The sequence below is a fragment of the Gobio gobio genome (genome assembly GCF_949357685.1).
Source record: "Gobio gobio genome assembly, chromosome: 25".
NCBI classification, from domain to species: Eukaryota; Metazoa; Chordata; class Actinopteri; order Cypriniformes; family Gobionidae; genus Gobio; species Gobio gobio.
Window position 1 is genome coordinate 4,016,069 of NC_137121.1, and position 13,077 is coordinate 4,029,145.

The following is a 13,077-nucleotide window of genomic DNA, read 5'->3' on the forward strand; positions in this document are numbered from 1 at the left end:
GAGTTCTAGGACTGAAGCTTTGGGCTGTTGATGGACTCCATCTACAACATCTGTGTTTTGTTCATCGTTCAACGTTAGTCTTTTACAAAAACGTGATTTTTTCAGCTTTATGCTCAAAATGTTGCTTTTTCATGAAACTTGCAACAGTCAAGTGTTTATTAAAAAAATAATATATGAAGCTGGAATAAAACAGTGGGTCTGTTCTTTCTTTTGATATATTGCATGTTTAGATATTCTGTGGACCATTAAAACTTACAAACTTGACCATAAATGCTGGCGGTGACTGGCAAATTTCATGTTTACGGTGATTTAAAAGACCTAACTGACTATGTTTACGATGATACTCAACAAGACAGGCATTTTGATATAATTTTGTGTGAATATTCGCGCGATGTGAGACGCGTGGCCGTGCGTGTGTGTGTGTGTGTGTGTGTGTGTTGTTGCCCTTCGCGAGTATCAAACTGAGAGACACTTTCTCGTCTATGAGCGCTTGGCTTGAATATTTAAATTGGCAAGGCTTAAAAATGCGCAAATGATCAGTTTCCGTGAAGATGCAGCTCTGGGAGTGTCTTTCACGCTGGCACTGAACCATCGGGCAATTCTTATTGTCGACCGTAATGACAAATATTTTATACCACTCATTCAGGGGGGGCGGGGGTCGTTTTGGGAGGGCGGGGCGCCCCCCCAAAACAATGGTAGGGGAAACACTGCACACACACACACACACACACACACACACACACACACACACACACACACACACACACAAATGAACGCGTGCCATTCCAAAAGCTAATTGTGTTTTTGTGTGTGTGTGTGTGTGTGTGTGTGAGTTTTGCACTCTTGATGTTTTGGAGATTCACCCCTTCACTGTTGAGTCCTTTTATCATTTTTTTATAAAACGCTTCGGGTCATTTTTGACCCGAAGTACCCAAGAGGGTTAAAAGGTTTGTTCAACCAAAAATGTAAATTCTGTCATTAATTCCTCACCCTCATGTCGTTGGACACCCGTCAGACCTCCGTTCATCTTCAGACACAAATGAAGATATTTTAGTGTAAAGCTGATGCTGAGAAAGGCTTCAGATAGGCCTCCATTGGCATTCAGTACATTTACACTCACAAGACCCATAAAAGGCACTTAAAACATCGTCACAAAGTCCATCTCACCACAGTGACTCTACAATAATTTTACGATGCGACGACAATAGTTTTTGTGCGCAAAAAAAAATTTAAATAAAACTTTTATCCAACTTGTTCTTGTCTTCTGTGTGCCTCCACGACGCATGCGTGAGAATATGAGCAGATCCGGCGTTCGGGAATCCATGAAATGCACACTTTAGCCCGATTTTGAGAACTACACTGAGACCTAAAGCTCGATCAATGTAGAATTCAACAGCTGAGACACGCGCGTCTTCCTCTGCTCGTAAACAAATCTCTTCTGGGTCATGTGTCCGAACGCCGGATCTGCTCATATTCTCACACATGCGTCGTGGAGACACACGGAAGACAAGAACAAGTTGGATAAAAGTTTTATTTAGATTTTTTTTGCGCACAAAAACTATTGTCGTCGCATCGTAAAATTATTGTAGAGTCACTGTGGTGAGATGGACTTTGTGACGATGTTTTTAGTGCCTTTTATGGGTCTTGTGAGTGTAAATGTACTGAATGCCAATGGAGGCCTATCTGAAGCCTTTCAGAGCATCAGCTTTACACTAAAATATCTTCATTTGTGTCTGAAGATGAACGGAGGTCTGACGGGTGTCCAACCACATGAGGGTGAGGAATTAATGACACAATTTACATTTTTGGGTGAACTAACCCTTTAAGACAATTTTTTGAAGGTCTTGGTCTCGTCTTGGTCTCAAAGTCTTGGTCTCGTCTTGGTCTCAACCCCTCAAAGTCTTGGTCTCGTCTTGGTCTCAACCCCTCAAAGTCTTGGTCTCGTCTTGGTCTCAACCCCTCAAAGTCTTGGTCTCGTCTGGTCTCAACACCTCAAAGTCTTGGTCTCGTCTTGGTCTCAACCCCTCAATGTCTTGGTGTCGTCTTGGTCTCAACCCCTCAAAGTCTTGGTCTCAACCCCTCAAAGTCTTGGTCTCGTCTTGGTCTCAACCCCTCAAAGTATTGGTCTCGTCTTGGTCTCAACCCCTCAAAGTATTGGTCTGGTCTTGGTCTCAACCCCTCAATGTCTTGGTGTCGTCTTGGTCTCAACCCCTCAAAGTCTTGGTCTCAACCCCTCAAAGTCTTGGTCTCGTCTTGGTCTCAACCCCTCAAAGTATTGGTCTCGTCTTGGTCTCAACCCCTCAAAGTATTGGTCTCGTCTTGGTCTCAAAGTCTTGGTCTCGTCTTGGTCTCAACCCTCAAAGTCTTGGTCTCGTCTTGGTCTCAACCCCTCAAAGTCTTGGTCTCGTCTGGTCTCAACCCCTCAAAGTCTTGGTCTCGTCTGGTCTCAACCCCTCAAAGTATTGGTCTCGTCTTGGTCTCAACCCCTCAAAGTCTTGGTCTCGTCTTGGTCTCAACCCCTCAAAGTCTTGGTCTCGTCTTGGTCTCAAACCCTCAAAGTCTTGGTCTCGTCTGGTCTCAACCCCTCAAAGTATTGGTCTCGTCTTGGTCTCAACCCCTCAAAGTCTTGGTCTCGTCTTGGTCTCAACCCCTCAAAGTCTTGGTCTCGTCTGGTATCAATCCCTCAAAGTCTTGGTGTCGTCTGGACTCAACCCCTCAAAGTCTTGGTCTCGTCTTGGTCTCAACCCCTCAAAGTCTTGGTCTCGTCTGGTCTCAATCCCTCAAAGTCTTGGTGTCGCCTTGGTCTCAACCCCTCAATGTCTTGGTCTCGTCTTGGTCTCAACCCCTCAAAGTCTTGGTGTCGTCTTGGTCTCAACCCCTCAATGTCTTGGTGTCGTCTTGGTCTCAACCCCTCAATGTCTTGGTCTCGTCTGGTCTCAACCCCTCAAAGTATTGGTCTCGTCTTGGTCTCAACCCCTCAAAGTCTTGGTCTCGTCTTGGTCTCAAACCCTCAAAGTCTTGGTCTCGTCTGGTCTCAACCCCTCAAAGTATTGGTCTCGTCTTGGTCTCAACCCCTCAAAGTCTTGGTCTCGTCTTGGTCTCAACCCCTCAAAGTCTTGGTCTCGTCTGGAATCAATCCCTCAAAGTCTTGGTGTCGTCTGGTCTCAACCCCTCAAAGTCTTGGTCTCGTCTTGGTCTCAACCCCTCAAAGTCTTGGTCTCGTCTTGGTCTCAACCCCTCAAAGTCTTGGTCTCGTCTGGTATCAATCCCTCAAAGTCTTGGTCTCGTCTTGGTCTCAAACCTTCAAAGTCTTGGTGTCGTCTGGTCTCAATCCCTCAAAGTCTTGGTGTCGCCTTGGTCTCAACCCCTCAATGTCTTGGTCTCGTCTTGGTCTCAACCCCTCAAAGTCTTGGTGTCGTCTTGGTCTCAACCCCTCAATGTCTTGGTCTCGTCTTGATCTCAACCCCTCAAAGTCTTGGTCTCGTCTGGCCTCAACCCCTCAAAGTATTGGTCTCGTCTTGGTCTCAACCCCTCAATGTCTTGGTCTCGTCTTGATCTCAACCCCTCAAAGTCTTGGTCTCGTCTTGGTCTCAACCCCTCAAAGTCTTGGTCTCGTCTGGCCTCAACCCCTCAAAGTCTTGGTCTCGTCTGGCCTCAACCCCTCAAAGTATTGGTCTCGTCTTGGTCTCAACCCCTCAAAGTCTTGGTCTCGTCTTGGTCTCAACCCCTCAAAGTCTTGGTCTCGTCTGGTATCAATCCCTCAAAGTCTTGGTGTCGTCTGGACTCAACCCCTCAAAGTCTTGGTCTCGTCTTGGTCTCAACCCCTCAAAGTCTTGGTCTCGTCTGGTATCAATCCCTCAAAGTCTTGGTGTCGTCTGGACTCAACCGCTCAAAGTCTTGGTGTCGTCTTGGTCTCAACCCCTCAAAGTCTTGGTCTCGTCTTGGTCTCAACCCCTCAAAGTCTTGGTCTCGTCTGGTATCAATCCCTCAAAGTCTTGGTGTCGTCTGGTCTCAACCCCTCAAAGTCTTGGTCTCGTCTTGGTCTCAACCCCTCAAAGTCTTGGTCTCGTCTGGTCTCAATCCCTCAAAGTCTTGGTCTCGTCTTGGTCTCAACCCCTCAAAGTCTTGGTCTCGTCTTGGTCTCAACCCCTCAAAGTCTTGGTGCCGTCTTGGTCTCAACCCCTCAAAGTCTTGGTGCCGTCTTGGTCTCAACCCCTCAAAGTCTTGGTCTCGTCTTGGTCTCAACCCCTCAAAGTCTTGGTCTCGTCTGGTCTCAACCCCTCAAAGTCTTGGTCTCGTCTTGGTCTTGGATTAGGTGGTCTTGACTACAACACTAACACCTTCCTGGAGAACTTTAACACACCTTAATACTATATAGTTGCTCATTGTTTTGATTTTATTAGTCAGGACAGTACGCCGACTTGATTGCTACTCAGCTAGATTTAAAACCAGTCTGAAATGTATCATAGTGTCTGCAACTACTCTGAATGTATCTCACAAGTGTGCACACTAGAAAAGATCAGGCAACTGGCAGTACCAAAAAGTATTGTGATACTTCCACGCATTGCTCAAAAATAAGGACATTTTTGGCATTAGTTTAAATTTTTTTCTTCCCCGGCAACATTTTCACTGGGCCCACCTCAAAACAATAATACCTTTTATTTTTATGTGTTTATGCACCAGAACAGATTTACTCTTTTGTGTAATGTAACATTTCTTTGCGTAAACAATTAATTTGTAGTAAGCCTTATTGTTGAGCTCTGCCATGGTATTCTTGGAAGTACCTTGGAGTACCATATAAATATCTTCCACAGTACTAAAACATGGAAGTGTGGTGATCGTCAGTCTTGTAGTATGTTCTTTGCTTTACCTGCTGACCGTCGAGAGCATGCAGTATGGTGAGGTTGCCACTGTTGGTCAGGGTGAAGATGACGACCTTTCCTGTGTGGTTGAATCGAGGGGCTCCAGCGACGTACAGCTGACCGTACTGAGCCGAGACCACCGAGGACACCATGTACCCTAGAAACAATTGTCAAAATTATGCATTATAAATTAATATGAGAATTTAACTGCGATTCAGTGAACTGCGAACAGGTGCGCGTGCCAGAAGGGAGCGCTAGATTCAGTGAACTGCGATTCAGTGAACTGCGAACAGGAGCGCGTGCCAGAAGGGAGCGCGAGATTCAGTGAACTGCGAACAGGAGCGCGTGCCAGAAGGGAGCACGAGATTCAGTGAACTGCGATTCAGTGAACTGCGATTCAGTGAACTGCGATTCAGTGAATTGCGAACAGGTGCCAGAAGGAAGCGCGAGTGCATGAAAATATTAACGCGAAGGGCCTTGCATCACCAGTGCAGACCACCATCAGAAGCTGAAAACACGCCTGGCCGCAGCGATTTACCTGACTGAATTTGGTGAGTGATGGTTTCAATAATTTTAATATTTTCTGATATATCTAAGTTAAGTTACCCAGGAGCTCTGTTGACATAGACTTAGCTAACGTTAGCTACAGCTTGATGAATTGAGTCATTGAACACAGCAGGAGAGAACGCAACGTTAGCCAGCTAGCTAAAGCTCCGGTGGAAAATTATTAGCTAACGCAACCGTTTTTGAGGAGGTAGATTTTGAGGTGAGGGGACTGACAAGGCAGAAGGTAAAGTGGTCCACCGTTCTCTCAATAAGCAGACCTGCCAACCTGTATGCAATTTGCGTAGCGGATACGCATTTTCACTTCAAAGTACGCTGGTACGATTTGTCACTCTAAACTACGCAAAAACCCGGTGACGCTTCTGTGCACGCGCAGTCCTCAAATCAAGCAACCGCAAAAGAAGAAGAGTTCGACCAATCATAGCGCTAGGTTCTTCCCCCAAATAGCAAGTGGGGATGATTGACAGATGCGTAAAGCCTATCATTAAAAAGAGACTGAAAATCGACACCAATAAAGATTCCCGCTCGATCCCCCTTTGACTGATGAACAGTAGGCTACAGTAATCGCGATACTTCTGACTCCTAAAGGGAAACGGCCTGGGCTCGATGTGGAAAGGTGAAATATTGTATTGAGGCCATAATCATTTTTGACTCATGGCTGAAGTTAAAGTCGGCATGAAACGGAAGTTGAGATCGTCTTTTTCTCCTTATTGTGACGTATACCCGAGTGAAACGGCTTCTGAAATTAGAAAAAATGTAGGGCGAGGCTTGATTTCGTCCTTCGGGAATTGATTGGATCGTTGGAAGTGGGGCGTTGCTAACTAAATGGAGGCAGATTTGAAGTTTGCATTCAGTTGTGGAAAAAAAAATCAATCTATCTTTTAAATAAATGTATTTTCTCTCTAAATCTTTTCTACATAATGTTACTGAGCATATTTCCTCACTTTTCGCTGGTTTATGCTACAGATTTGACTTATTTTAATCCTTTTATGGCTTTATTTCTGTAAAGCTTTTTTCTCAGCTCTCCCTTATAAGGGCGCGCGCCGTAAGCGCGTTCACACACGCTGCATTCCTCAGTGCGAGTCGTCACGATAAGCTGTTCGTCCGACTATATTGAGTAATTTTTACATTAAAAAAAAGCTTTTATTTCTCATATATTTCTCTCTTTTTGCCTAAAAAGAAGTCCTTCTTGAAGAAGGTATTGTGTATACCGAGAAAAATGCACCTAACCACGATCAGTGACATGTTTCTGAGAGGCGGAGCAGAAACGAGACAGGGGGCGATAACCCCGCCCTCGCGCCATAACCCCGCCCTCGCGCCATAACCCCGCCCTCACGCCATAACCCCGCCCTCGCGCCATATCACATGACCGGGAGAGAAGAGAGGTCGTTTCGATGGGGGAGGGAAAGTTAACATATTTGATTAAAGATTATAAGGGTAAATTAATTTTTAAAAAATAATGAAGTGCACAGATAAATCAGTTATAGTAAACACTACAATATTAATATAAAAATACGAATTGTAAAATTTTATTTCATGCCGCCTTTAAGTTTCTCCAGCTCTTCCCAGGTTGGCAAAAAAAGCATCTCAAAATGCATCAGATTGATGCTTTAAAATATGGAAGATTTAAATGGGGGGACCATGCCCCCGGACCCCCCTAGAGGGGTAATATCCTTCTCACCTTTTTCACCCCTGACCCATTTTCATGCCTCGTCTTATATTCCTCTTCGGAGCACTCAAATCTCCTACACTTCCGTCTGTTTAAACTTGCCGGGTCATTTTTCAGTGCAATGTGTGCAAAAACGAATGCCATTGACGTACACCCTAGTGCAGCGGTGGGGAACTCCGATCCTGTAGAGCCACAGTCCTGCAGAGTTTTGCTTCAACCCTAATCAAACACACCTGAACAAGTTAATCAAGGTCTGAAGGGTTACTAGAAAGCTACAGGCAGGTGAGTTTTATCAGGGTTGGAGCTGAACTCTGCAGGACTGAGGCTGGCCAGGACCAGAGTTCGCCACCTCTGCACTTGTGCAACACATCTTGATTTGATGGGTTTTAATATGTGCATGCATAAATCAGGGCTCGACATTAAGCCTGTTCACACGCTTGTCCTTCAGACAAGTAAATCTGTCATTCACTTGTCCGAGTAAAACATTTGCTTGTCCAGATTTTTTTTGTAAATATAATCTATTCTGAAGCAATATTCTCACCAGTGTTTAATCAGCGTTGACATATTTAAATATGCATATTTGTCATATTTGTACCTTTTTAAAAAGGGAATTTTTCCATAATCTTATTAAATATAGGATATGCTTCAGCTTTCCTTTTATATTCTTAAATTTGATCTATAAATTAAATGAGAATAAGACACTATAGGCTGTTACCAATGAAATTAAATCATTTACACTGTACAATTACAACTGCATTAAATAATGCTATGAGATTACTTTAAATATTTTTGAATATACAAATAAGAAATGTTGGAAAGATTAAACTAAACCACCAGTAGGTGGCAGCATGTGACCGTCTTAATGAGCGAGTCATTGAGTCGATTCAGTGAAACGGCTGAATCATTCAAGAATTTGACGGTCGTTTACGAATAGGCCATTGAATCTTTGATTCAACCGATTCACTAATACGTTGAATCATTCACTAACACACACTATTGCTGTGAGATGCGTTACGGTTCCGCTGTGATCTTTGTTTGGAACTATTTTCGCTGCTGAAATAGATCAAAAACAGTCCATATTGCTTCTAAAATGTAAGTGACTTAATGTTAAATAATTGTTTATGGAACTGGCGTATGAAATCAGTGTCATTTTCAGTCGTGATGGTATTCAGGAAAACAACACTCTTGTTAGTGATGTTGCTTAACTGTATCATATGTTATAAATATAAAAACTGCACAATTTTAACTGTGTATGTTAACTGAGTTTCTGTGTGTGAGCGGCGCTCATTAGTTTTCGATTTTCTCCTCGAGAGTCTGCGCGAGCCTCAACAGCTCAACCTTATTAACGTCATTTCATTTTATATTATCCACTATTGATCTCCACTTACACTAACTGAATGCAGATTCATTCTTGCACTTTGGTGATTCCCTAGTTATTTTTTGTTTTGACGTTTTAACCAGGATACTTGTCCGTCGGGCAAGTAAAATTGTTTTTCACTTTCCCCTTCAAAAAATCCACTTGTCCCGGACAAGCGTTAATGTCGAGCCCTGCATAAATGAAACTGGGAAAGAATGGAGTGAACATGCTTTATTTTGTTCCTCAGAAGAGTATTTGTGAGCACATATTGATTTTTGTCCGTCATGGAATCAGATCCTCATTAGGTACTAACTAAGAACGGCTTCATTTTCTTACCCAGATATGCTGCGTGGTTCTTCAGTTCCTCTGGGAACTCTTTCATGTAAGAGGACTTTGGTGGGATGACTTTACCATGACGGGTCTCCTTCAGAACAGCTCCGTTCCAGTCGTATGCGCCAACGGCACCAACCAGAATCCCGTCCTTTAAGAGAATGCTTTGCATCTTCATTTGTTCCCATACAAAAATTACGTTTGGTGGTATTTTTGAAAGGAAAATACACACATAATCACAAGCGGTAGAGAACAAAACACACAGAGTCTTGCGTCAGGTCTTGGTTCATGTACCTGCAGGGAGGACTCAATGAGTATTATGGGATCATGACAAATGGCCTGGCAGGGACTTCAGCGGTATTGGGAATGCTAGCGGAGCGTTTGCCAAATCTCTCCCGCACCGATCTGAGAGCTCCTGCCAAAAACTCTGCTCCGTATTAACATCTGGGACTGTAGCATTCAAACCCATAATGAACCCATTTCAGTCCGATACCACCACTGCACTCAAATATGCTTGGTCATAGTCCTATCCCAGTTCAGTTTCAGAATGAATGTCCAGTAATGACTAACTAAATGAGTGATGCTAACCCAACTCAATGCCACAACACTAGACAGTTGTAGGTGGTTGCCAGGGCATATCAATGCAGTTGCTAAAGAGTTTGCAGTTTTATTTTAGTATTAAAATTCTCTGGCTTGATCCTGAATGCATGCGAGCGAGTGCAGCAGTCATCTGTGAGTCTGAATAAAGAGCTGAAACTCACTGCCAAAGTTTTCCTCATGCAATGTCGACGTGGACACTTTGACAGCGTTCCATGGCACATTTGCACAATAAACTCTCTCCAATACACTCTGTGGGTTGTTCCATTCGCATTTATTAGTGGTGCTTGCAAAGGCAAACCCCTGAACAAACCCTAATCCTGAGTATTAAACTTTAGCCTGTAACTCGCCCTGCACAGTCTGTGCAAAAGAAATGAATGATGCCTCAAATTGTGTGTGTTGACGAAGAACACACTAGCAACCACCTAGCAATGCCCTAGGAACCAGGTGTAATGTGATCACATCAAGACAGAAATAAGTTTCTGACAGGTAAAAACCATTCATGTCTAAACAAAATGGCAGTGGTTTCAATAGTTAAAGCCAGTTAGATAAACATTTTACCATTTAATATGTTATATGTTATTGTGGCTGTGCAATTACAGCGCTTCAATACTTTGCAGGAGCATAAAGAGGATAATTCATTTTCTATCATGACAACTGTCTGAGTGTTTGGCATGGTAAATGATATGACAATGTTGATATGCTTGGTCTTGGCGGAATATAGATCTTCTAGCTATGCTGATCGATGGAAAGAACTTAACAATTATAGTTACATGTTTGCTAACGAAATAAACCAATTAAAGGGTTAGTTCACCCAAAAATGAAAATTCTCTCATTAATTACTCACCCTTATGTCGTTCGAGACCCGTAAGACCTCCGTTCATATTCGGAACACAAATGAAGATATTTTAGTGTAAAGCTGATGCTGAGAAAGGCTTCAGATAGGCCTCCATTGGCATTCAGTACACTTATACTCCCAAGACCGATAAAAGGCACTAAAAACATCGTTACAAAGTCCATCTCACCACAGTGACTCTACAATAATCTTACGATGCGACGACAATAGTTTTTGTGCGCAAAAAAAAATCAAAATAACACCTTTATCCAGCTTGTTATTGCCTTCCGCGTGTGCCTCCACGATGCATGCGCGAGAATATGACGCAGATCCGGCGTTCGGGAATCCATGAAATGCACACTCTAACCCCATTTTGAGCACTAAGACCCGAGCCGAGACCTAAAGCACGATCAATGTAGAATCCAACAGCTTAGACACGCGCGTCTTCCTCTGATTGTAAACAAATCTCTTCTGGGTCATCTGTCCGAACGCCGGATCTGCGTCATATTCTCGCGCATGCGTCGTGGAGACACACACGGAAGGCAGTAACAAGTTGGAAAAAGGTGTTATTTTTATTTTTTTTGCGCACAAAAACTATTGTCGTCGCATCGTAAGATTATTGTAGAGTCACTGTGGTGAGATGGACTTTGTAACGATGTTTTGAGTGCCTTTTATCCGTCTTGGGAGTATAAGTGTACTGAATGCCAATGGAGGCCTATCTGAAGCCTTTCTCAGCCATCAGCTTTCAACAAAAATATCTTCATTTGTGTTCCGAATATGAACGGAGGTCTTACGGGTCTCGAACGACGTGAGGGTGAGTAATTAATGACAGAATTTTCATTTTTGGGTGAACTAACCCTTTAAAGCCAATTTTTGTGGTGTGGCTTTTGTGTTCATGGTTAAGTGCTAGTCTAATTTCAACATGTCGTTTATTAACTTTAACATTAATTTGTGTGCAGTCTACATTACAATAACTGTCCTAGGTGAAGTGCAGCATTAATGCAATTGGTCAAGTCGGTGTTGTTTTGAGCCAATTAATTGTATTCCCTCTGAAAAACAAGTGTTCTATAGTGAAAATGTTGCCTATAAATAGTGTTGCGCGCCTTCTCCTCAAACCCGCCACAACAATTATCAACCGCTCCTAGGGCTGCTCGATTATGGAAAAAATCATAATCACGATTATTTTGGTCAATATTGAAATCACGATTATGTAACACGATTATTTCACATGACTTTGGGAATGTGTTGTATTTATTAAAAATACACCTTTCAACAATTCAATTGAAATTGTAACATTTGTTGTACTTTTTGAACTATTAAAATAAATAATATAACATATATTCGAATCAAAGTATAAAAGTATTCACGTAAAAATGATAACCACAAATAAATAAGATCAACAATATGGTTCGGCTATGCTTTCATGTACGTCTAACATTAGTTTTCAGGTACAGAAATGTATCAAATGTAAAATAACATTGCATATTTGAGTGCATAAATTAAAAATTAATCCTATTAAATTTACAAAAGCTATTCAATCAAGAGCAGTGAGTGATGTCCTTGTCTTTTGTTGTTTGACATTAAACAGACAGCAGTAAAGGCTACTGCCCCTTTAAGACCTCGCGTCTTCTTTATCGACTGTATAAAGTTCACTTAAGGCATATACAGACTATGTCTGCAAAGATACTCATCAAGATGGACATGTTGACATACGTTTTGTGTGAGTTTGTCCGTTTAAGAGCAAGACTTGAAAGAGAACTCAATATTTGCGCGCTGAGAGACGTGTGCGCGCTCTCGAATGAACGCACAGAGACACATTTTCTCACAGCGCGCGCGGCTTCTCTTTCTAAACCTAAACCCTAAAGCACTAAACCCGCGTGATGACGGTGAAAACGACTGGTCATATTCGAAAATATGGCAGCACTCGCAATCTCGCATGCATTGAACAAAGTTTACAAAGAGAGAATTATTTGAAAAATATGAAGGAAAAAAAGGACGTTTACACGGCTCCCCTGCTCTCGTCAGTTTTTGTTTCTTTATTAGATTGTCATAGGTCACTCTGTTTAATTTTCAAGTGGTTAAACAAATTCGTGGTGTTGCCTTGCGTTGCAGACACTACCATGTAGCAAATCTTGCACGAAACATATTTCTGCTATCCTCTGATTCCTCGAAGCCAAAATGTTCCCAGACAACGGAGTTGGTTTTGCCTTTTTTGCTCACCAAACGCTGCTGTAACTGCCCTCCTTCTGCCATCTTTACTCGCGCCGAGTTTTTAAATTCCAGCGGATGATATGCACACGAGACTCACGACCTCATAGAGATTTGTGGGTTCGGGAGGGGCGGATGTGCGCGTGCGCGTTTCATTCAGAACGCAAGGCAAAATAATCGATTTTTCTCGATTGTACTATTTTGGTGATCGTTGGGAGGCAAAATCGAAATCGAAATCGAAATTCGATTAATTGCACAGCCCTAACCGCTCCTCCATTTTGCTTTGGAACTAATGTGGTCAGAACCAAAGTTTACAGCACTGCGTTCTCTGGGATCCTCTCAAGCGGAGCACTTCTACATTGCCATTGGTTGCCGCCGAACCGCGTCATAGCTCAGTCATTACCATAAAGTTGACTTGATTTCAACTCTCCTCGATGTAGGGTGACCACCCGTCCCGCTTTGCGTTGTACCGCACAGCATTTTCACCCCTTGTCCCGCACGTCGCATATAGGGATGGGCAACAGTGGTCGAGTAATCGAGTACTCGAACGTGACAGCGATCATCGATCATGAGAACGATGATCGCCCTGAAAAAAAAAAAAAATTCTCTTTTTTATTGGTTATTGCGTCGTTTTGCGCGGTACCGGAGGTCTGAT

General features: G+C 43.0%; 1 protein-coding gene across 1 annotated transcript in view; it reads right to left on the minus strand.

Annotated features, from left to right (window-relative positions):
* itga11b (integrin, alpha 11b) overlaps nt 1–13,077 on the minus strand; it is a gene marked incomplete at its 5' end in the record, with an annotated part of 65,232 nt that overhangs the window by 33,358 nt on the left and 18,797 nt on the right. The window contains 2 exons of the mRNA XM_079809540.1: nt 4,871–5,019; nt 8,789–8,933. Of these exons, the coding sequence (XP_079665666.1) occupies nt 4,871–5,019; nt 8,789–8,933 (294 nt within the window). The remainder of the gene's footprint in view (nt 1–4,870; nt 5,020–8,788; nt 8,934–13,077) is intronic.